The sequence below is a fragment of the Aulostomus chinensis genome, chromosome 1 (assembly GCF_037954235.1).
Source record: "Aulostomus chinensis isolate RoL2024-O1b breed Wild chromosome 1, RoL_Achi_v1.0, whole genome shotgun sequence".
In the NCBI taxonomy this organism is placed as follows: Eukaryota; Metazoa; Chordata; class Actinopteri; order Syngnathiformes; family Aulostomidae; genus Aulostomus; species Aulostomus chinensis.
This window is the reverse complement of record NC_141320.1, coordinates 63057995-63083311: the sequence shown is the minus strand read 5'-3', so window position 1 is coordinate 63083311 and position 25317 is coordinate 63057995. Positions and strand designations below refer to the sequence as shown.

The following is a 25317-nucleotide window of genomic DNA, read 5'->3' as shown; positions in this document are numbered from 1 at the left end:
GGTTCTGTTACTGTGAATAACAACAATTGGAGCTGAATAGAAGGAGACGTCTTCACTCTTCTTACCCGGTTTGTCACAGTCTTTTGGTGGCTCTCCAGGTGATGTCCTGGTCCCTGCTCTTTCCTGCCCCCTACTGTCTACACACCAGCAATGTCCAGTGGAACCGTGACACTGAAATATAAATATTTGATCAATTTCATCCAAGCTATTTTTTTACTTTTTTGCAAAATAAAAGGAAAAAGTTTTCCGGAGTTCAGTTTGTGGATTAATAATGAAGCGCAGACCTGCAGTGGAGTGTACTGTCCGGCAGCATCACACTGGGGTGCGTAGGCTCCTAGAATAGGGAAACCCTCTGGACTGGTGGTCTGGACGCTGTCTCTGTGGTGCTCACACTGGGTTTTAGCACGTTCAGGTTCATCTAAAGTTAAACGCAATGTCAGATTCATACTTTTTTTGACAGAAAAGCCATGGCATATTTTTATTTGTATTTCTCACCTGGTCTGTCACAGTCTTTTGGTGCTGTGCCAGGTGGAGTCCTGGTTCCTGGTCTCTCCTGTCCTCTATGGTCCACGCACCAACAGTGTCCAGTGGAGCCGTGGCACTGCAATGAGTAATCAGACCGTTTTCATTAAAGCCTGTTGTCCGCGTGTGCTTCACCGCTCAGGTCAGCAGGGCTCACCTGGAGTGGCCTGTACCGCCCGTCAGAGTCACACTGAGGGACAAAGGCCCCCACACTCGTTCGGCCACCGTGCTCCACTCCGCTCTGGAGACTGTCTCTGTGCTGCTCACACTGGCTCTTTGGACGAACTGTCTGTCCTGTAAACATTCAATGATTTCAGGATGAAGGCCACGAGGGAGAAGGTAGAGGCGCTACCTCCATTGAACAAACAAACTGTCATTTCCAACCAAATATCAACAATTTGAAAGATGAAATGATGAACGTTGGGTTACACTTCCACTCACCTTCCTGTCGGGAGCAGTAAAAACCATCTCCATAAAAGCCCGGCTGGCACTCACACCGGAAGGATCCCAATTCATTGATACATCTGGCGTCGACGTGACACGGAGAGGAGCTGCACTCATCTGTGTCTAAGAAAGGAGAGAGAAATGAATCAGCAAATGTAGAAACACTCACACAAATCAGAAATACGCACTGTTATCATTACAAATTCATTGTGTGAAATGATTTCTGGCAACTGGAGAGAAATCCTTCAGTAAAGTGACCTGTTATATACTACGTTAGCTAGAGAGGCGGGAGGAAGAGTGTGCTTTACGGAAGTTCATCAGAAGTTCAGGACACACACCTCTCTCCTACACACATTCCAAAGCAACACACATTGTGTCATTACTCTGTTTTCACACTCCCCCCCCCCCCTAATCTTTAGCCTCTTGTTTTCACATTAGCGCTCCCATTCCACCTCTTATTCTCACATTTATCACTCCTCCTCCCCCTCACTACGATCCCTAAGTCTTGCAGCTGTGTGTTACCGTGTGTTACGCCTGCACTCAAATACAAATATGTGGGTCCTTTCCAAATACTCGGATCATTTTGGAACATGCAGCAGGACATGATCCAAAACACAACCAGGCCATCAAGATGGGATCATGACATTTTGCCTTCTATTACAATCTTGTTTCTAGGAACCTTAATCTTATCTGAAATGTGAAGAGATTTCAGTATCATAGCAGCGTGTTTAGTGGTTTTAGATGATGGTGATTGATGACACCATACACTTTCAGTTCAATCTGGGAGAGAAACACTACAATGAGCTTGGCTTTAATTTCAGAAAATAACAAACAGCTAAACATTTCAACAGACACAAATACACACAGGCCTCATGTTCAGAGGAACCTTCAGGACTAAGGCGGTTCCCCTACAGTTTCTTGCAGAACACCCGTTTCTGATTATGGGGGTGTTTATGTATCATTAGCCCATGCTGATCCACGATGGTATCTATTATGTAGGGGCTGATCTCCCTCTCTATCGTATTATGTTCAAACTGCATTCATTGCTTTATGTTAATGTTGTGTGATTTCTGATTTTGTTCAACTTTATCTGCATGACATGACTGGAATTTTGAGACTGTTTCCCATTTGTAAATGGTTTGTTCTCCCTAACTGACCCCCAGATCACTCATCAGTTCCCTGATTGCCTGCACCTGTGTACCAGGCTTTTTTACTCCAGGCAAACTTTTGAAATGATGTTTTTAATGTTAAAATGCTGTAATTTTTGTATTCGTTTCAAGCAAGAGTGTGGAGTTACGCTTTCTACCTTTCATAATTGTTAACAACTTTGATGGACGACCCCTTGATTTTCTAGATTGCAACCATGAGGTTCACTTGTTTATTTTGTGGTAAAATGTCTAAGACCAAAATGCGACTTGCTCCAACCCCACCACTGGTTTGATATCAGTGTTTCTAGCAAAAGTCCAGGATGGATATTCCTCATCATGACTACAAACTCTTGTCTTATGCATATTTCACTTATTGCAACTCACCAACACAAGTACGTCCATCGTAGCCAAACTCAAATCCTGCCTGGCACTGGCAGCGATGGCTACCAGGCAGATTCACACACTGAGCGTGAGCACCGCATGGAATCTGGCCCTCAGCACACTCGTCAATGTCTGCAAGTGAGAGAAAGAGACCATTTTTTCTATAAATTAAGATGACTGTAATGCAAGAACAATAAGCATGAGCGTGTGTGTGTGTGTGTAAAAGCAATAATTATGGGTAATTACTGGTGCCTATACATTGTATGTTTGGGAGGTAGCCCAACACCTGGATTCAAGACTGTATTCTTCAATGTTTGTGCAATACACCACACACACACACACACACACACACACACACACACACACACACACACACACACACACACTGTGTGACTAGAGAGACACTGAGGCCCAGTCATGGGAACTGAGGCAGAGCCTGGGGCTTTCCTAGAGCTTTCAGCAGGGGACACAGACATGCTGCTGGGCTAATAACAGGCCACGCAGCAGCTTCAAGCTACGGAAGTCTCTGTTAACTAGATCATTAAGCTTGAGCAGGAGTGTGAAGAAGAGTGGGATGAAGAGTCGAGCATGCGTGCGTGTGTAAAAGTAGAGACAGACAGACTAACGTACCGTAGCAGTTGTGTCCATCCCCTCTGTAACCAGTAGCACACTGGCACTGGAAAGCCTGGCCCTCCAGTGGGATACACTGGGCAGTGGTGTCACAGTCATGGTTCCCAGCGTAGCAGGGGTTAACCAACTCTGGCCCAGTTGACTCAGCTAAAGGAAGGAAAGACTTATTTTAGTTTCTCCAAAAATAGATGTGAAAACCAATCCAGAGAGCAAAAACATTAATGGAACATTGTCAGAGAAACCACCTCACTGCTACATGACAACAAAAATGAACTGCAGCCCTGCACAGACTCTGCACCACTCAAAATGTCCTGAATTGAGATTAATTGAGCTCTGGATTATTCAACATGAAAAGTATAATGATTACAAGCGATGATTACAGGACAGTCTAACCAAACACACATGTACCATCCTTTCAGACAAATTCCCACAGGACGGTTTCCTCTTAGGAAGTGACTGCCTTCACTTTCTCAATAATCAACATATGGATGAGGTTAGACACACATATACATGAGAGAGACGGGGGGGGGGAGAGAGAGAGAGAGAGAGAGGATGACACACAGACGAGGATGAGTGAGCAGATGTGTGCTCAAGGTTTCCTAACTCAGGCATGACACACACACATAAGGCTACTGCAGATACACCCACACTACATTCTCAAAAATGAGGAAGAAAAAGTAGAATCAAACAAAGTAAGGATGTGAAAGATCCAAAATGGATCCTGCGGATGTAGTGTTAATACCTTCTTCTATCACACGGAAGTACTCTTCATAGTATTAGATTTGCTGTAATTCCAAAGAGCAAATGCAGTTCTACGCAGGCTTTAAAGACTGCCCTATGGGTCCTATCAGTCTTGGTTTCCCTAGGATTCTTTACTGTCGTGTAAATCCTAAAGTGTTTATGTTGAAGTGATTTTTAGAAGGGACGGTAAATTAAAACAACTCTCCTAAAAGAAGGAAGCTCAAACCTTTTTAAGCGAGCAGTATTTACATCTGGGAAATGGATGAAGGTCTTGCTCAGAAATGTAAAAATGAATGACAAATAGCAAGTTTAAGACAGTATTTCCTATTATGGACAGTACTTCCTTTAAATTCTAGGAATACCTATATTTGATTCTATATAAAAATACTGCACTTGACATGGATACTTTATGTTTGCCATGTTGTTTAAATTACTGTCAGGAAAAACTGCACTCTTATGGTTTACATTCAGGAAGCTACTGAACATTGTAAATATTCCAAATGGCAAATCTAGGAGGCTGAAGGAGGCACTTGAGCAGGCCTGCATGGTTTTGCTACTATTTAAGGAGAGCACCATTAAAGGTTTCCAGTTGGTTTTTATCTACATAAAGACAAACGTCCAGGAGAAGAGCAAAGTCCAGACAGAGAAAGAAACTAAGCACTGATGCGTGTTTTTAATGATGTTGATGATGTTATTAGAGGGAGTTTTTCTATACCATCAGGGGTATCATCCACCACAAACAACACACACCTAAACAAAATCAAACACACACACACACACACACACACACACACACACACACACACACACACACACACACACACACACACACACACACTTTCGGCCCAGCTTGCTTCCATCTCCTGAGGCCAGAGACCAATTCTGGCTCATTATCAAAGAGAGAGAGAACGAGAGAGAGACTCTTTCAAAGTCCTTAATGTGGCTGGGAAGAAGGGGAGATGAGAGGGCGAGATACACATGGATGGGAGAAAAGACTGAGGGATAATTAGAGACAGCAAGAGAAAGAGAGAGACAGAGAGAGAGAGGGAGAGAGAGAGAACACACACAAATGCACGGCACACCATCAAAGTGATGACTGCAGTTTCCCACCTGTTGCTTTTTACAAATGCTCTGGATGCACTAACAGTCTGAGTTTGCAGGCGTGCAGCTATAACAGCAACACGATGGCCAAGGTACACTCACTGGCTATGAAATCCAAAGAAACACTCTTCTTACAATAATCCATCAGCAGTGACTTTTACTGAAGTGCTGAAAAGGCCTGAAATTTAACAGAACATAGCATTTAAAGCAATGAAAGCAGCACGTTTGTGGGGCTCGGATATAAAAGAGCACTTGTGTTTAACTGCGATGAACGCATCAGGCTCATATAAAATATTACATGTAGTGCAGAAGTGGAACTATTTTTGGCATCATCATTTCATGCAGTTACGCACTGAGAGACATGCGCACATGGGCAGCAGTCAAACTCTGGAGTGACGGCCAAAAGTGTGTTGTAAAAAGTCACCTTCAACCAACCAAATGTGCTCAAGTGAAGGTTTGCATGTGTTCCTGACAATATGATGGATGAACACCTTGAAAACAAAACACCTCCTTGAAGCACAGCTTTCACTGGAGGGAGCAGCGGGGAGTGTGTTTCTGACAGAGCCATTCCTGTCAGACTAAACTCAGGGCGAAAAAAATCCTGTACTGAGTAAGAACCCTTGGTAACATCGTGATGAATGTAGGAGTACTACATACTGCTACTTATGACATTTAATAACTACATCAAATCTCTAAACTGAGGCTTACAGAGATATGAACTTCAATATTGGATTATTGGGCACAATGAAACAAGATAGGCTGAGATTTATGAAGAACAAGGTGACCACAGCAGGAGATAATGGCTTCCAGCTAACACCTCAATCTCACTAATTCTCTCTCTCTTTCTTTGCGTGAGTTTCTTGCCCTCTCACTTTCATTTTCTCTATCACTTCAATGATTCTCATGACATCACGGGGCAGTTATTTTGCCAGGCAAACGCCCCCCCCCCCCCCCACACACACACACACACACACACACTAGAAAATCTGTCATTGGCTGGGATATTATTTCCCAGAGAGCACAAGACCCTTGAACACACACACACACACACACACACACACACACACACACACACACACACACACACACACACGCACACACAATGTTTACAAAACCCCTGATCCCCGAAAGCTCTTCCAGCTGTGCTCTGGGTGTAACGGCGAGTGTATGTGCATGCATGTGTGTGCGTGTGTGTGTGCACGTGTGAGCTGTATCATCATAGCCTTTTTAATCAACGTGTTGACGTATAAATGACAGAAAGCTGGTCTGGATTCAAAAAGTCTTTTCCCCCCTCTCCATCCTCTGAGGTCTCTTTTCTTTCTCTCTGGTCTTCATCAGATCGACACAGAGAGCATGACCACTGCGTGTTGACGGAAAAAGAACATGACACGTTCACGCGATACGCAGTTCCACATTTGAAAAGCCTTTTTGTGTTTTTGCTGGTTTCTGGCAAGAGGATGCAGGCGATGCAAGAGAGGAAAAGTGAAAGAAAAATGATTAAAACGAATGAGTTACGAAGTTCTTGAGAGACAAGAGAAACTTGTGATTCTCTGGCTGACATAGAGCGAGATTTACCTCTCACACGGGTGCAGTAATGCTGGAGCAACCATGAAAAACAGCTACGTCTAAACACGTGCAGATGCATGTACTGTATATATCTATAATATCACATTCATCACAGCTCCTCTGCTCTGTTTCATCATGCGTAGGATGTACCTGGGAGATGTGCAGCTGAGGACAAGTTCATCAAAACAGAGGCTACAGTTGAGTAGTAAATACATTTATATCTTGTTTACATCTCTGTTTCCTCAGCACTCTTCCTTGACCTCCAAGAAAAACCTCATGAGGTCAAGGAAAGATGTGAGGAAGAATTTGTAAATACTGAGAGAACCCGAAGAGGCTACGTAATTACGCGGCAGCAGATCTTCAGGATGCCCGTCCTCTAAAGTTCATCCTGGATACTTTGGCTCTAGAACCAAGTGGAAAGTATTATTTCAGTTCAGCTTGGTAAGGAATTTATACTTTCCACTTGTTTTTTTCCACTTAGTTGCCTTCTGCTTTATTTAATAGTTGACTAACCTCTCCTCTCATTCCAGCTTCACTTCCTGTGTCTCCCACCCCTCTGATTACCTGCCTCGCCCTAATGGGGCTGGCCCAGTGTCCAATCATCCTGCACCTTGTGTACTCAGGCTGCGTGTTTCCTCTCATCTGTATCGGTTTGTGTCTGCTGCTCCAGCCTCATTTTTCTTTTCATTTGTCCCTTCGTGTTTTTTCTCCTTGCCTGTATGCTGGATCACGTGCTCGTCTAACTCCAATGTGGATTAATTTGGGCTGATCAGAATCAGAATCAGAATCAGAAAACTTTATTAATCCTGGGGGGAAATTCTGTTGTTACAGTTATTAAGCTCTCGAAGTACTGTAAAGTAAAGTATAAAGTTACAAATTACAATAATTAGAAAGTGCAGACATTAAGAAATAAGAATAAGATAAAGTGTAAGAGTAAGAATAAAATAAGAATAAGATCTCTGTGTACCAAACCTCACTGCTGTGTCTGTTCATGTGCTCCACCAGTCCTTACAAATCCCATGGGTTTCACATGTAATCCCATAGATTTTCACATGTAAACCAACAGATTTTACTTGGAATCCCACAGATATTCTGCATGCAGGGCCATGAATGTCACCTGTATGTCACTGTGTGTGACATGTTCTCGATATTTCTTGTAATATTCATCGTATCATACTCTTATTCAGCATGTGATGTTCTATCCAGATTGTTTTGTGTTTTTTACGTCGGTGCATCAGGACTGTTCTGTTCTGTCTCTTGTGCGTCATTTTGATGACCATCACTGTAAAAACAAACAGCTCCTCTGGAACAGTCGACTCTTTAGTTTATCATTACATTTGGACTCTCCTGAGGGTGGGAGGCTCTCAAACAATACTCAGGTCTGTTTAGAACCTTAAACATTAGGTGAAAAACCTCAATAACATCCTATCAATATTATGGCTCAGTTGGAGGAATACTTCTTAAACCTTCTTCAGGTGAAAGGATTCCGGATCGTAGCCACAGCGACTGCCTTCTCCGGTGACAGCAGCACATCTGGTGTAATTAAATGCTAACATCTGCAGGCGAGTCTGGGTTGACTCACCTCCGACTGGGCTGATCTTATTGGTGATGGCATATCTCAAGATCCGCTCCTCCTTCACATACATCACAAACACTCTCTCCATGGTGATCTGCAGCGTCTCCACGGCAGCACCCCGGTTATCATGGCGACAGTCACGGTAGGTGATGTTCTGCTTCAGCTGGAAGGAGAAGGACTCAGACCCTCGGTCTGCTGAAACCACTGAGAACTCCCTCACGGATGTGGAGGTGGCCACTGGGGACAAACACAGGGACGGTGGTGGTTTTAGGTCAATCGAGTGTCAGATGTCTACAAGTAGTCTCTTGTGGTTGTTATTGTTACCGGATGGGTAGTACTGGTAGGTCTCCTTGAAGGGTTCCATAGTAACTTCAGCACCAGGAGGTACAAAGGGCACGTTGCCATTGATGACAGTATCTACGGTGAGGTGGTTGTGGTCGTCCAGGCCACGGCCGATCTGAGTGATTGACAGCCGCTGGTTTCCAGGGTAAAAGCTCAACTCTGCATGACGAGTGAACTCAGCACCTGGAGGCAAAATGAAGCATCTCATCAACCAATAAATAAATAAATCAATCAATGCTTTCTATTTATAGATTATTGTTCTGAGATACATGGACCATCATGACCGCATATTTGCACAGTACGTTACATCTGTAGACACACACAGGCACACACAAACACACAGCTGCTTCCTATTAAGGAGGGTGGAAGCCTGATATCACATCACATCCCTGGAGACAATACAGCTGGCTGAGAGACCAAAAACACACTCACACACACACACACAAAGATGTCAGTGCTGGAGAGGAGTTCCCCCATTTCTCTACAGATGTGCTCCAGACGTGCACAAGGCAATTTACCAAGCCAAACACACACCTGTGATTTTGAATCCTGCTTGGCTATTGGGCAGCTCCAGAGCAAACAGCCATCCGAACAGCTCTCCTATTGGTGCAGCCGGCATCAGAGCCCAGCCCACTGGGTCGGGGACCTGACCGATCAGTGCAACACCTTGGTTATCTCACAGTGTTTGAATGCAACATTAATACCCTGTTGAAAGGCATCTTGTGGAGCTCTTACCTCACTGATGGCAGTATACGCTCTCCCATCTCCCACCACAATGTAGGCGTGGAGATCAATGCTGTCCAGCTGCACTGGTGTCATTCCCACAGTCACTGAACCGCTCAGTTTACCGCTGACACGCTGGGGGGCACCTGAAGACCAGCGCAGAGATTATAACATACATCACTTCTACGAATAGGTTTCAATAAATTCTTAAAATATGATGTTGAAGGTTCAGCGTTTACCATCAGGCAGACAGTGGCGTCCATTTCCATAAAAGCCTGGTCGACAGTGACAGCAGAAGCCGGTGGCGTAGTCCGAGCAAAATGCATTCTGGGAGCACTGCTGCTGGAATCTGCGAGATAGAGCAAAGAGGAAGGAAGCATCACATGACTGGATAGGTCCATCACCTCCGGTGAATGTTGGTGATGAACAGTTTCTAATGAATGTGCTCTTGAGATATGAAATGTTTCTACTGTTTACACCATCTTGAATGCTTCATTACAATCAGCTGGAGGTGTTTAGAATGCTCGCTTTAGCTAAGAATGTGAAACATGATGTTCAGCCCCCCATAACTTTCACGATCACACGTATGAACATTACATGACCTTGTCTTCACATACCTGGCACATGTTTCCTTATTCTCGGTCGTGTACTGAATCACTGAGGACAGGAGAGAATATGAAGGTATTTTTATCAATAAGAATCACATATGTTCGAAAAATGCATTTCTCTTATCATAATCATTGATTTTGTATGATTTTAATAGCTTAAAGTGACCAAAAAAGGTGTATTTTTGTCAACACTCACAAATAGGTTTCTAGAGCTAACATGGCCCAAAAGTGTTTTTGGTGCAGTGTGAAAGGGGCTTAAGACACCTCCAGACAGCAGGAAGATTCAGCCAGGTATATATTAGCTTGACACTACTGCTGAAAGATGGTTAACAACAGCAAAACTGCGAAAAAGAAAAGCTAACTGTCAAGTGCATTGTCCAATATCCAGCTGTAAACTCAGTAACACCTCTGGTTCAGTGCTGCAGGAACGAGCTGGAACATTTAGACAAATCAAACCACGAGCACTCGGACTTTCGTTTGTTTTTTGCTCAAGACACACTTTAGTGAGTGCTTGAAAGTTAAATACAATTTTTGGATGAAGTATTGTTCTAATAGGAAACTCTTGTATCGAAAGAAAGACAAAGAGGGTGGGAAAGATGCAGGACCACACGCATGCACGCACGCACACACACACACACACACACACACACACACACACACACACACACACACACACACACACACACACACTTGGAGATAAACCAGCTGTCACAGTCCCTCCCCTCAGACACACAAAAATGATTGTTGCTTCACAAACTCTCATGGGCATGTCAAATGCTCCAACACTTATTTCAGACATCTAAACTCTCTAATTACAGCAGCATTAGTGGTTCAATCTGCTGAGCTGATCAAAGTCCTTATTTATGTGTACTGTGTGTGTGCGTGCATGTGTGCGTGCGTTCCTTCGTGCTTGCCGTGTGTGTGTGTGTGTGTGTATGTGTGTATGTATGTGTGTGTGTGTGAGTCCTGCTGCTGATTTGGGACTATGTCTCATACCAGTAGAACATATAAAAGAAATTGAATGCATCTAAACTGCAGCACCTCATGGACTTGTTAGTTACTGATTGCACTCATATTCATTGGACTCCAAGTGGCTCATGGAACTCTCCACTTCCTCTCCTCTCTGTATATCCTAAATCCCTCTCTATTTGTCCCTCTGGCCCTCTGATGAGGGATCAAAACACTGCATTCTACCATCCAACAGGGCCTTCTCACTCACACACACATTCAGATGAACTCAAGATGTTCTCAACAACTGTACACACACACACACACACACACTGGGGCCACTGTGCTTTTTATGAATAAGTATAAACACACATACCAATTATGGGAAACCACATATTAATTTCACAAAATGTGTTTTTGTTTTAAGTTTCATCCAGATTAAACTCAAGAGGCGAAGTTGTCATAACACATCTGTTTCAGCACTTCTGGATATAGATTAATAATATGCAGATTAAAAAAAAGGAACATTTTAACCTCAAGCTTCAGCTTCTAACCTCAAATATGCTGAAACATGTGCTGCAAGGTATTTCTTTTCATCCTCTAAGAAAATCTCATCACTCCAAACTGAACTGGATGACTTTGTGAGATGAACTTTTTTGTACAGACACACACACACTTTTCGTCTCTTACATAACAAGGCACCGAGAACACACATTCTTATTTACAGCAAAAAGCCTGTGGGAGAAGTTGCTGGGGAGGGAGTGTTGGGAACCACACACACACACACACACACACACACACACACACACACACACACACACACACACACACACACACACACACACACACACACACACCTGGGGGCTGCCCAGTACAACAGCAGTATTGTACTGTCAGATGCAGCAGGCGAGGCAGTGTTACCCGCCTGTTTCTCTCAGTCAAGTACAAAAGCTACAGAAATAATATTCATTGATGAAGATGTATAATACTCAAGTACGATATCTTTTCCTCTGACCTCCTGTGTCAAAAATAACATCATCTTCGTCCACGCTGACCACATGACCTCCGGGGGAGAGTGGAGGCTCATTTCTGTGAGGGGGGTAGACGTCTCCCCCCTCCAGAGGAACCTACAGAGGGACATTCAAGGGGAGAGACAATGCTTATTTTTATGCTTCATATACATTTTTTGTGTTGTCAGCGAGAGCTGAGCCAAGAGTTCTAAATTCTCTCCAGATGCTATAAACCAGAGCTGTGATTTGCACATATTTGTATACAGTGTGTGCTGTATCATGACTTGCAGTTTTGCCAGAGATTTGTTGAGAGAAGCGCACTCGTGTCCAGATACCAATCCATTATAATTCCATTATAACCACGGAATTTACAAGAGGCAGCTACAATTTCAAATCACTATTCCAAAATCCTGACAGCGCTGCCAGTTGAAACATCCCGAGATGTTTTGGGGTCATTTGAACCCATCGCCACCCAATGCTGTTGTCTCCTTGAGCGATGTCATGAATGCTTGTCATGTAACACAAAATTATGGTTTTGAAAAAGAAATAGAGATTCATAAGTAAATGAATTGTTGAGCAGCTTCACAAATATGTAGCAAGCGCCTGACTACAACCTCTATGGAAGCGTGTATCTCCAGTAACGTAGCACTGACACACAGAATCAGTCGCCTGATATTTTGATTACCTGAGGCTGCTGTTCCTGGGGCTGCCGAGCTCCTCCCTCTGGGACAGGCTCCCTGGGGTCAGGGGGAGCTGAACTGTACCTGGGCTCAGAGGTCAGTGGTCCATCTTTGCTGCCGTATGACACTTGATGACCAGAGTCCTCTAAAGGAAAAGGAGGTGTGTGGGGGTCTCTCGGCTGAGGGGTCTCACCAACTGGAGCAGGTTGGAATTCTGGGTCCCCACCTGTCAGAGGGTAGTCATCCTCTTCCTCTTGGTTATCAGGCTCAAAGGTATTATCTGGATAGTCTTCGAACTCGGCGTACTCAGGCGTGGTGGTGTCCTGAGGGTATAATATCAGGGAGCAGTCAGACGCAGAAGTGGCTGCACACTCTTGACAGTCTATGAAATTTGAATTGGGGAAAAAAAAAAATTACCAGGGAGGGGTCATGTCCCTCAGAAGGTGGGGTAGCAAGGAGCCCACCAGTGGATGCAGGAACAATGTTGTCAAAGGAGTAGCGATTCCCAGTGTGGAAAAGCCAGACGCCTGGAATTCCTGTATTACCAACCCTAGAGAGGAAGAAACCAGTCAGTGTGTGCGTTCCCAAACTCACAGCGTTGTGACATTGTGAGAAAACAATCACCTTTCATACAACTTTAAAACAAGCAAAGTACCAAATTAATGTTTGCATCACAGGTGTGTGGTTTGTTAGCACAAACGATAGCTTTGCCATCTAGCTAGTTAGCACTTGGCTAGCCACGACTTCTCTTTTATTGTGTTGAATTCTGTTTGTCCCTGTTCTGCAAAACTAACTTCAACTTTATAAAAAAAGTTCATTTCCCAGATATTTCTATTATTCTAGCAATGCTGCAAGCCACTCGCAGCAAATCCTTATAAGGTTTTATTGATATTCGAGGAGCAATTTCAGGGTTTCCGACTTACCGGTAGAGATTTTTAACACTTTGTTCATCACTGGTAACGCTGTAGTGAGGTCCCTCGGTTCGTGAAAAAATCAGATAAGTGATTTCCCCTCGACTAAAACCAACTCGAGCAGGAAGCTCAATCTCAACATTGTAAGACTCCTAGAGGCAGAGACAACAGAGCACATACAGGTGCATGAGTGCTACATTTGACTGGTACAGGATGTTGAGTAGGAATTTACCAGGTATGCATATATAAAACAACCGTGTTTCTCGCCCTTTACCTTGGGTCTTGTTCCATAGAAGTTCAGGCCACCTTCAGGGTAGAGGAAGAGAACATATGAGTCGGTTTCATCATAACCTATTACCGCCTGGAATGTATTGACCTAAAGAGAGAGAAGAGAATGTTAGCCCGTTTCATAAAAAAGAGCCCCTGGTTCAGGAGTCTGTTCCCTATCTCAAACAAAGAGTCAGGGAGGTTACATGTTGGTGTTTATTTCTCTCACCTGATCATCAGTGTTCTCTAAGTAGGTTTCAAGTAGAATAAGAATACAATAATCCCTCAATCTTTGTGTGTTCAACTGAGTTTCACTGGGCTCTTGAGTCATCATCTTTAGCTCAGCAGAAGTGTTGAGGTCACCTCCAGAATCTTTCTAACACATACTCCTCATATTTAATCTTCACACTTCTCCTCACACCTCCTCTCTTTTCTGGCTCTTCCTCTTCCGCTCTCATCTCTCACTGCTTCTCACTTCCTGCTTAGACCCCCCCCCCCCCCACTATGATTTATTGACATAGTGACCTTAATTTGGGTTTTAAAACACAAGATACAATTAAATTAAACAGAAACGCAGAATGGAAATAGAACTTTTTGGAAAATGCAGTCGCTGACACTGAGGGTGGAACTTTTTTGACAAGAACGTGTGTGTGTGTGTGTGTGTGTGTGTGGGGGGGGGGTGTTGAACCCACTCTGCCTCACAAACCACAGTTGAAAAAACAACGAATGAAGGGAAGACTGTGAGTGATCCTGTGTCGTTTTCCTCAGGGACTGAATCAGACTTTACACACAAACACACACGCACGCACGCACGCACGCACGCACACACACACACACACACACACACACACACACACACACACACACACACACACCTTGGTCTCTCAACCCCCAGCCCAGATGTTGATCTGCACAGCTGTCTTCCTGTGTGTCTGGACATCTTTCATGATGATGTTACAACACGTACACCACACATTGTAACAATATGAGACATGCACACACATACACACGTATACAAGCACAGATGCCCCTCCACCTCAGAATCTCATGTAAATATACAGTATATGAGTGTGTGTGTGTGTGTGTGTGTGTGTGTGTGTGTGTGTGTGTGTGTGTATGTGTGCGTGTGTGTGTTCCTGATAAACATCTTTAAACCATCTTCTTGTTTGTGGGCGTGGAGGACTTTGCAGCCTCTGGGCCTTTTGTAGCTAGTGAGGAGGGGGTCTGTCTTCTTCTATGCCTGTCTGACTTCAGGGAAGGAGGAGAAGGAGCTGGAACTATGAGAGGGAATCTGTTTTTGCTTTGTCTTTAATACCCCTTCTAAATGTCTGACGTTTTCTCTGCTTCTTCCTGGGAGGAGGTGGACAGGGAAGCGAGAGAAGATGGGGCACAAAAGGATGAGGGGATAGAGGTAGAGGAGCATTATAAGCCCATCTGACACAGCAATCCTGATATACTGCCGTTACAAGGACCCCTCATTATGCTGGATTTGCTTGTTTACACTGAATCAAAAACAGCTGGTGTAATTACTTCCCTCGTGTGGGATTTTAGATAGCATGCAGGCGTGACGTGTAAGTGTTGCTGCTCCATCTGAGGGAACCATAGTTGTGAGTCGTTCACACGTGTCAAGACTGATGGTTAAAATGTGTTAAAAGTTAAAACACCAAACTTGGTTTAATTTAGAGATGGGTTATGGTTTGGGTAGCTTGAGTCAGCCGTGCTGTGACAACATCTGAGTCTGGTGTAATAAATACATCCCACTGAGCTAGCTCTGACATCAGTTCAGCTCAGCCTCCGGTGCTGTCACCCCAGAGAGGCCAGGCAGCAACACATTCCCACCTTCAACAGGCTCCGTAAAAAAGAGCTTTACACAGAACCACAAGGGGAAATAATGGTGAAACATTCTCGCATTTAATAGGCTGTGTAGAAGGGCTTTTATACAGAATGGCAAGGGGGAACAACAACATTCCCATGTTTAACAGGCAGTGTAAACAGAAAAGGCAGAAAGTGAAAGGTTGCTGGAGCTGTGAGAGAAGTAATAGGCCTGGTTTATTCTACGGAGAAAGACAGGAATATGTGATGTTTGTGTGATGTGAAGATGTCGTGCATGTAGATCTGAGGAGTTGACCATGAACGTAAAACAATTTCAAGGAAAAATGAGAGTCAAGTTAAACAGCATCACATATGGAAACATTACTAATGCCGACTTCAATTTATCTTCCTCTTTCAATTCATAACAAGTAGTTCTTGTATATTTTTTCAGGCTTTTGTCTTTCCTGGAGAACACGAGAATTTAGGGCTGGGTTAAAACACAACAATCAATCTATGGCGCAAGCAATGACAGAGGAGGAATGCAGCAGATCCTTCAATTTGAATTACCATCATTCTTTTACAAAACTTCAGATTAGCGCACTTTTCCAACTCTGTAAAGGTTTAAAAACTAACAACAAACTACATTTCTGGTGTAAAAACTCAAAATGTGAAAGGAGGGGTAACATTTGAACATGGTGTGATGGTTGTTTCAATTCTCTCAGTTACTGCAAGAAAACACATAACTGTACTGCCTAGAGTGTGAGTGTGTGTGTGTGTGTGTGTGTGTGTGTGTGTGTGTGTGTGTCCTCCTCTGTCTGTGTGGTTATTAGCTAAGTGTGAGTCTGTGTGTTTAACATAGGAGAGCTGGTATGTTTCACAGTCAGGTGGAAGACAACAAATTGCAGCAAACACACATCAAAGGAGCTCAGACAGTGTAGCAGTATGTACGTAACATCCCCCTCCACACACACACACACACACACACACACACACACACACACACACACACACACTGACGGACAACGACAAGGCGCGCCCCTCGACCTCCCAAAAAGGCCATTGTGACACCTTCCTGTTCAAAGAGTGTGCTCACACAGTGACCAGACATACATAAACTACCAACAAATGTTTGTTGTCAGCGTCATCTTGACTGTTTAATGCTCAGATGCGAACATCAACAGGCTGCTAGTTTTGTCTGCAGCACAGTGGGTGGGGTGTGTTTGTGTGTGTTTGTGTGTGAGGGGGTGTTCTGGAGGGGTGGGTGCAGACAGAGCGGGTTGTGTACAGCCACAAAGCATCTGGTACCACATCTGAATCAGCCCCAAACATGTGTTCAATACGCTTGTTAAACAGACTCCAGTGGGGATTTGCCTGCAGAAGGACACTACATGCAGACACACATTCAGCCACTGCTGCAGACACCAGAACCCACAACAGCAACCTGAAACGCTTCTTTTGTCTTATTTTCAGGAGAGGATTAGTGATGGCCACTTTGCTTGTTTTGAAATAATGGTAGGGCTTGTAACCATGACAGATATAGTGTCTAAGAGGACCGCTTCACGATACCTTTGTGTATTCTCTCATGTATTTATGTTGCTCGTCTTGTTTGGATTAACTTTATTTGGTCTTTTATTGGTCTGGTTTACTCTTTCCTAATGTAGTTTAGTCTACTTCAGAATGAATACATTGAGCTGAAGAGTTTAATAGGAGCCTCATCCTGTCTGGGTTTTGCATCAGTGACTCAACACACTGTAACTAAATGTTCTGAATCATGTTATAATTATGTAGAGTTCCCACAGTGGGCAGCTCGGGACATCCCTGAGACACATGCCGAGAGGCAGGCAGAGAGAGAGACGGAGAGCAGCTGCAGTCCAGTTGCCAGCCTCACCAGAGTGCTGCAAACGGAAGTGCCTACAGCGTGGGAACTGGCACGCACGCACGCACGCACGCACGCACGCACGCACGCACGCACACACACACACACACACACACACACACACACACACACACACACACACACACACACACACACAGAGGCTTGTGGCCAGGAACAGTCCAGTCAGTGTGCTAGTGTTATCGTATGAAAATGTGCTCTCTCTCTCTCTCTTTTTTTGGAGTGACATTCCTGTTAAAACTTCAGCTGCACTCAAAATGATTCTCCGCTCCTCTAAAGCTCGAGGAAATTGTACAACTTCGGGGCTTATGAAAACATTTCAAACGCGTTTTGATCAACTGGAGAGTACACGGCCAGTAAACCCAGCTGCTTTTCTTAGATCCAGAAGGTTTGTGAACACGACCATTTCTGCCGCAACTACAAGCCAGTAATTATGGCTAAAGCTGTGTATACAGTATTAGCTCCATCATCACTGATAAACACAATCTGTCCCATGGCATCAGGAAGGAAGCACATATTATGAAAGCTCAATAAAAGCCTGCTTTGAACCATGAACATATTTCAAGGGATGCCCCCTGTGTCACTGCAAGTGGGCCCCCAGAAACAACAAATACAACTAATAGAAAAAATAGTTCCTATTGTGTTACAGAAAAAAACGAGACAAGACCAGAGACTGAGATGTTAAAATGAAAGACGAAGGCCAAATCCAACAAAGGAACCCTTTTATTCACTCATTCACTCAGACCTGACCTTGTCCAGCATATCACAGTGGATGTGTAGCATGCTGTTTATCCTACAACACTTTCCTTTATGCACATGTGGCTTTACACGGAGCTTTAACACTAAACAAACAAAGCTGGTCAGCTGTGGTCAAATGTGAAACCACATTCTGGCTCCAGAGAGGAACTAAAGGACATGTGTGTAATTCAGTACATACATTACTACACCAACTGTTTTCATATTGAGAATCCAAGAAACCGTCTTACATCAGCAATCTCACTAATCTAATAATAAAAGTGTGTATCCCTGGTGAGAATTTATAATTTATCTGGCTTCCAACGAAGCATCGTCAGTGGTCAGCTACTGGACTTTTAGAGTGTGTTCCATTCAGCTAACGGAGTATCGAGTCGTGCTCATGAAAAATGCCTCACTGCCAGAGAATATTACTCCAGCCTTGACTGGCTCTCACTGTAAAGACCTTTCTGTTGTGTTTGCTTTTGTGTTGCTCGTGGGTTTGGTTTGCCTCGGACTTGAAAAAAGGAAAAAATAACAGACTATTAACCAGGTGGGTGTTCTAAATTTGTGCATTATTGTACCATTGGAGGCTTTAGTTACAGCATGACTGATCTAGCAGAGAATTTGATGCTTTCCATGCAAATTAGGAAAACATTTCAACAAAGACTTAGCAGTTGTACTACTAATAATGGCAAATCCAGTAAGTATGTTTATTCTCCCCCCCTTTAACAGTTTGTAGATGCACCCCTGTAGATGACTTGCATCCTCCAAGTTAAATCTAGCTAAGACTTCTGTTACAACATCAACATACCAGGCCAGATTCTGCCTAAATGGCTCTGCTCATTAGCAGGTCAAGCTGATACAACAGTGTGGGTGTGTGTTGGAGGTTTCAAGTGGAGTAATTACTTTCCAATTATGATCAAATCCACATAAAGGCTACATTCTTGAAAACACCCACCCGCGTATTTGGGGTGTTAACCATGTCTTTGCTCTACCCATCACCTCATCACACCCCAAAACAGCATGCTGTATAACCCCTCCCCCTGATACACATCCTGACAAACACACAACTCGGTTTAATCAGTTCACACATACATACCACTCTACCCCCAGCGCACCCCACCCAGCACCTCTGGCTAATCACTTCAAAGGAAGATGCTATCAGTCCAAAGAGAAACCCACTCAAGCATCCAGGCAGCCAAGACCCAGACCCCTGCGATCTGACAAGCCAGCCGCTCTAAATAATAAAACAACCCCCCTGTTAACACATAAAACCATCGCAGCTCCAGGCTCAAACAGTGGACGACAGAGGACTTATTCCCAATTCAGTCCAGGACCATCAATGGACTCCAAATGTGGCTTAATGCTGCATGTTCCCTCTTTAATATTTGATTATTTGATGAGCTTTTGATCAATCAGGAAGCAAGAAGGGAAGCCTAAAACAAACCAGATCACCAGCACAAGCAAAGCAAAAGCACAAACACAGATGAGAGGGAGAGACACAGGGAGATCCCCCGGTGTTTCCCTCCAGTCTCCCACTCCCCTCGTCATCCCTCCATCCCACATGCTAGAAAAATGGAACAACAAAGCACAGTTTGATTGATAAGTCCAGCAGGCCTGGCTTGACTTGGCAGCCTTCCTAAAGCTGAGCTTAAACAAAACCTCGAGAGCTCGGCTTGGCCCTGATTTATCATAAAGCGTTGCAGTTACTGCAAGAGGCCCCCATCAAAATGACTCCTCTGGTTAATGTCTTTGAGCTCCTGTTGGAGAGACCATCCCCGCTGATGTCACCGTGATGTCACTGGACAAACTGTCTTATTGCTTGAAAGAAGTGTCCATGTAGTAGGCGGGAGGGTCTGATGTAAGACCCAATTGTGTTGCCTTATGGGAAACTAAGTGTTATGATCTCGCATTCGTGCTGAAAACTAAACTAAAATTTTTAAAAAAATAAATTCACATTAAATATAACATTGAAAATATTCTAACTTGTGCAAATTAGTTTTCAATACTGGCAAAATAACTTGAACATGATAGAGAAAAGAATAAACCTCAGGACTAGTTAACCCTCAAACAGAGGGGATTAGATGTAATAATAGAGATATTGATGGATAGGACTTATTTCTGCAGATTGTGATTAAAGTTCAGCTCAAGCTACCTTCTAGTTTTGTATCTGTCACATACGAATTCTCCAACTTTACTGAATTTCTACTCTAAACTGAAGAGTTGGTCAGTTCAGTTTCCATTCAGAGGTCAAACTTTTCCATAAAATAAGTGTCAAAGTAGCTTCTTTTCTTGAAGACTTGAACAGTCAAAGTATATAGTATAACTATATTCACACTGAGGACACACGAAAATATGTTTCCAATTCAAAGAGGAAACCACACACTGTAACCACAATTTGTTACAACAATTTTGTGTGAAACTGTGAGGGTTTATGGAAGAATTGTTAAAAGGCTTGAACGGTAAACCAAGCTGGTGAGTGGCTGACAACAAGGGGGAGGAAGTAATGTCCAACCGAGCTTGCCAGCATGAATGGTCACGGCATGTTTGTGTCTACCTGTGTGTGAACTGAAGGAGGGGGATAACGAGTCCAGAGGGGAGGACACTTTGATGACCCTTAAAGATGACCTCTAACCCTTTAAAAAGGTTAAGAGGCAGATTATGAGGGGAAGGGGGATTACAAATAGACCCCCCACCCCAGGCTGATTACAAGTGATGCACAACCTCTAGGAATTTGGGAGGATGTGTTGCACTGACGGACAAGCAGGAGACAAGAAGAGCAACATGAGTTCTTGAACTCATTCATGGTTCCGTCGTCTTACCTTGTTTGACTGTCCGGATGTTCTAGAGGGTTCCTCGTACGCTGCCACATTCTCCCATGTTGCCACCACAGCGTGTGTGGGTGTGAATTTGGCGTCTGGGAATCCTCGATGTACCTCCTGGGTGAGCAGGTGAAGAAATGAATGCATGATTGATGGAGGGAGGGGAACAAGTGAGAAAAACAGGAAGGGAAGGGGGTGGTTGTGTAATGGATTGAACTAATGGATGATGAGCTGGAAAAATGTGAAAAATGTTTTCATCTCAACACGCCTTCTCTACATTCTCACACACATGAAAATATTTTAATTCAAGACAAAGTTCTAATTGATTCGGGATGGAACTCCTCTTTGAGTTCCCAAAGCAGATACAGACCTGGGTGACTCTGTTGAGAACGCTGGGCGTTTCGGTCACCCTGTAGTAGATCTGTCCTCGGCCTCCGCTGGTGTCAATGTCAGCCAGGAATGGCGCCACCACAGGGAAATCAGTGGGAAAGCCATCATCGACATATTGCTTCTCCATGGGCAAATCCTGGGCTGATATGATCCCGTTTGTGGCCACCTAGAAAGAGTGACATCATTAATGAGCTCAGAGGCTTCCTGATGCTGCTGTCTTGCACCCCCAAATAAATCAAAAGCACCCAAACACACCACCATGAACCCACAGAACCTTCTAATGAACCCGTATCCCTTCATAAACCACTGGAACCTCCCAATGGACCCAAAGAACCACATCATGAAGCCATAGATTCCCCTCTTGAACCACAGGCACCTCCTACAGGACCTCTGAGGCTCCATCAAGGCCTGGATCCTGATTCCTCTGGATAGATTATACTGGATAACAGACCATGTCACCTCCTGATGAATGTGTAACAAGACAGGCTCGCACTCAAGAGACCGTCACCCAGGTAAATCTTTCAGGTCTCTGCTGGCAGCAGGAACATCTGGAGTATTGATTCTTTATCGGCTTTTGCAACGATTTGCATTTTGAGGGACTGACTCATTGATGGAAGGGAAGTAAACCTAATCATCACAGTGTCCTTAAAACTGAAATCCTTACAGTTTCTGCTTCCTCTAGGCCTCTAAATATTGTGCAGGTCAAATTGAGGTTTTCCAAAAAACAACAACAAACATTATCTGCTTTGAAATACAAATATACTGCATTATTTTATATTAAACTATCCAAATGAAGGTTCTGAATGCAGGAGTTAATACTATTACTGAGGTAATTGAACAGTTTTTCCACTACTAGATAAAAAGTTCCTCTATAATTCATTCTTAACAACAATAAAAAAAAACATATTTGTTGATACTTATTTTCTTATCTGACTGTTATCATTTTGGTATTCTCTACAGGGAAAAAAGTTTGGAGCATCTGTTAAATTCTGAAGCCAGCACAACCGGAATAATCTCACAGAATTCTGCACGCATGTTGATAAAATCCCTCCATCTGGCTGCCGTCATGAGCTGAGCTTATTCATCACCTGCAAAAGTCCTAACTTCACAACCAGGTACTCTAAACAGAGATGTTTCCTGTTTTCACCACTCCTCTAAATCACACTCATGACTCTTGAATGCTGCTCAACACATGCAGAGTTATGACCTGCAGTAAGAGGCATGCATGAATATCAAGGTATTCCTACTTACATAGAGCTGTGTGAAGAGGGAGTCGTAGAAGTAGAGGGGTTTGGGCAGGGATAGCACTCTGGAGGTTTCATCGTCTCCCTCTGCCAAAACTGAATCTCCACTTAAAGTGCCATAAGGAAACAGATCAGCCCTGTGAATGCCTGTAACCACACACACACTGCAGCACCAGCTCAGCAGACACACAGCCAACATTTCCCCTCTCTCCATTGTAGAGCTGAGGTGATTCAGCAGCTCTGCACTGAGGCAGACCAGAAGGAGAGAGTCACAGATGGACAGAGAGAGGTACAAGTCCAACTCACTCCTCCTCTCAACAGAAGTGCTAATACTCTGGAGGGAGGAGTCAGAGGCAAGAGGGGGGAGAGGGGGGTCTGGATGTGTTGTGATTGGTCAGAGGAGGGCTGAGTGACAGCAGGCCTGTGGTGGAGGAAACATCTGGCTCGAATTAAAGAAAAGACAAATAAAGCATTTTTAATCCGGATGTAACTCTATCTGTTTCACAACAATGAAAAACACACACTGTATAATTTTAACACACACAACACACAGAGATTCCCCCCCACACACACTGACTAACAAACTTATACATATTAAAAAAAAGGAATCAAAACCCTAGTACACTGTTGAACCAGTGTGTGGCTGATTAAAGGTGTTACTCAATATCTGCGGAGAATAGGAGGCTTGTTACTGATACGTGTGTTTTAAAAACAACTATTCATTAAATCGCTCCTTACAAATATGATTTAAAATGACCTCATTGAAGCTTGATGTAATGATATTAATAATTTACTCTGACTACTGTGAGTCAACCCTGAAATACTTGCGTGCCACCTAGTGTCTGCTTCTTGCTAGTGCAGGGCTTTATTTAATTCACAGACACTGTGCCTCTCGATGTCTGTTTTCATTATTAAATCATTATTTCACTCATGGACTCTGCTTGATCTGTTTGGTATGAGGTTTATTTTGGATTCTGGAACAATCAGCTAAAGCATCACTTGATGTGATATTTAAATGAGACGTTATGAGTTTAAAATGCAATCTGCTCCTCGTGGAGCATCTCCCAGAAGCCAAGAGTGAGCCCCCCCTCCTCCAGTAAAATTCTAATTTTATGTCAGGAGGCCATATAGGATCATTATTATATTATTTTGTTTCATAAACAGTGCACTACTAAGCCAAACTAACTTAATACAGTTGTTGTACAGAACTTCAGAGTATACATAAAAGATGAAAACAGTCCTGAGTCATTTAGTCTCTTGAGACGGTTAAAGAAAAGTAACATTTTCCCAAAAGTACAATATCTTTACCCTCCGAACTACATTTATACACGTGACTGAGGACAAAAAGTGATGTTGGCTCTCGTTCTCGAAAGCAACACTGCAGAATATCGTTCCTTCAGGTCGTGTCTGCACTAACCCAGAGGAACCTACAGGGGGAAGCAACGTAAAGGCTAAGATAGAACACCGCACAGAGAATTACCGCAAAAAATACATGCAGCATACAAGAGTTTTTTAATGAAAGGAGTTATGAAGTGCAGTGCTGCTCTGAGAGTGTGCAATACTGGAGGGAACAACAGGTGCTCTCCAAGGATACGGAGTCCTCCTCTGGGTTCCCTGACAGAATGGGAAGTATGTTATGTATCTTTAGCCTTGCAAACACATATTTATAGATCTGCTCTCTTGTATGCATTGTCAAATTTCTACATAACTAATCTGATGCCGTCTGAGGCTTTGACGTTATCTACACGATCCTAGACTGTAATTTCAGGCTGCTGACTGACCCGCTTCATTTGTGACATCAGATATTCACCAAAATCAATCAACTCATCAATGATTCAGAGTGGGACCATTAGCAGCCTCGAAAACGCACGCACATACACACACAACGTGTGTGTAACAATACATACAGCACTTGTCAGCACTTTAACCTCATACCAGTCTCCTGACAATAGCTGTTGACCAGCGGAGCCCACTGGAGGATTTCCAGATGATCCCCCGCATCAATAACAGAGCAGCTTCTATAAAAGAGCAGCAGCAGGATCCCCACTGGAGACCCGCATCACCCGACTCAAGGCTCCAGGATTCAGAAGATCATTTATCAGATGGATTTAGTTTTGATAGGCCAACTGAATCCATTTCAAACTGTAATCTGGGATAATGGAGCTATAACAGTCTCAGTTTTAACACAGAGCTTCCATTGCTCGAGAGAGTGACCAAGGAACACAACGGCAGAAGTGGAAGGGATAGAAGAAAGAGAAAAGACCATCGTCATTCGAGCATAGGGGGAGTTTGTGAAATAACTGAAAACCATTCACTTGTCGATGCAATATGTCACCCACTTGTAGAGTGCACAAGATGCCCAGCTAGATCCTAAACCATGTATGCTGAAAACTCTGAAATGACGCCAGCTCTTGAGTGCTTCTATTCAGACCCATTGAGGAATACTTAATTGTGTCACATTGCCATTACACCGGACCATCAGTCCTTCCTCTCCTCTCTCTGTCTGCCCAGCATTGTGGCCTCAGCTGGCCTGAGATTTATGGCATCACCTGTACCAGCACTCCATGAACTATCAGGTTTCACTCTTATTTTTAGCTTTGAGAGCATTTGTTAGATGCAGGAGTGTTACAGTCCTGTGTCTGCCTGCTTAAGGGCATACCAGTGATATATTCATGACAAAAATATCCATCTGTATCAATGTTAAAAAAAAAACTGCACAACACTGAGGACATATATTTTGAATCAGTCCAAATGGTCTTTTTTTTTTTTTTTTTTAAATTCTTCCACAAGCCAAGAGGGAATGAAAGACAGGAACATTCATC

General features: G+C 43.6%; 1 protein-coding gene across 7 annotated transcripts in view; it reads right to left on the bottom strand.

Moving 5' to 3' along the window:
• The window catches only part of nid2a (nidogen 2a (osteonidogen)), a 73815-nt gene that overhangs the window by 12906 nt on the left and 35592 nt on the right, over positions 1–25317 (bottom strand). For 4 of the 7 annotated variants that reach the window (XM_086199381.1, XM_086199390.1, XM_086199364.1 and 1 more), the window contains 20 exons: positions 21232–21417; positions 20862–20978; positions 13606–13707; positions 13344–13483; positions 12838–12970; positions 12426–12743; positions 11746–11857; positions 9792–9831; positions 9414–9523; positions 9187–9320; positions 8986–9097; positions 8434–8634; positions 8116–8346; positions 3126–3272; positions 2499–2627; positions 964–1089; positions 680–816; positions 496–601; positions 285–418; positions 66–171 (listed from right to left, as the gene is read on the bottom strand). In XM_086199381.1, coding sequence (XP_086055507.1) covers positions 66–171; positions 285–418; positions 496–601; positions 680–816; positions 964–1089; positions 2499–2627; positions 3126–3272; positions 8116–8346; positions 8434–8634; positions 8986–9097; positions 9187–9320; positions 9414–9523; positions 9792–9831; positions 11746–11857; positions 12426–12743; positions 12838–12970; positions 13344–13483; positions 13606–13707; positions 20862–20978; positions 21232–21417 — 2821 coding nt within the window. Of the gene's footprint in view, positions 1–65; positions 172–284; positions 419–495; positions 602–679; positions 817–963; positions 1090–2498; positions 2628–3125; positions 3273–8115; positions 8347–8433; positions 8635–8985; positions 9098–9186; positions 9321–9413; positions 9524–9791; positions 9832–11745; positions 11858–12425; positions 12744–12837; positions 12971–13343; positions 13484–13605; positions 13708–20861; positions 20979–21231; positions 21418–22502; positions 24199–25317 lie in introns of those variants that run through there. The other 3 variants (XM_086199372.1, XM_086199409.1, XM_086199356.1) reach the window with 3 other exon arrangements.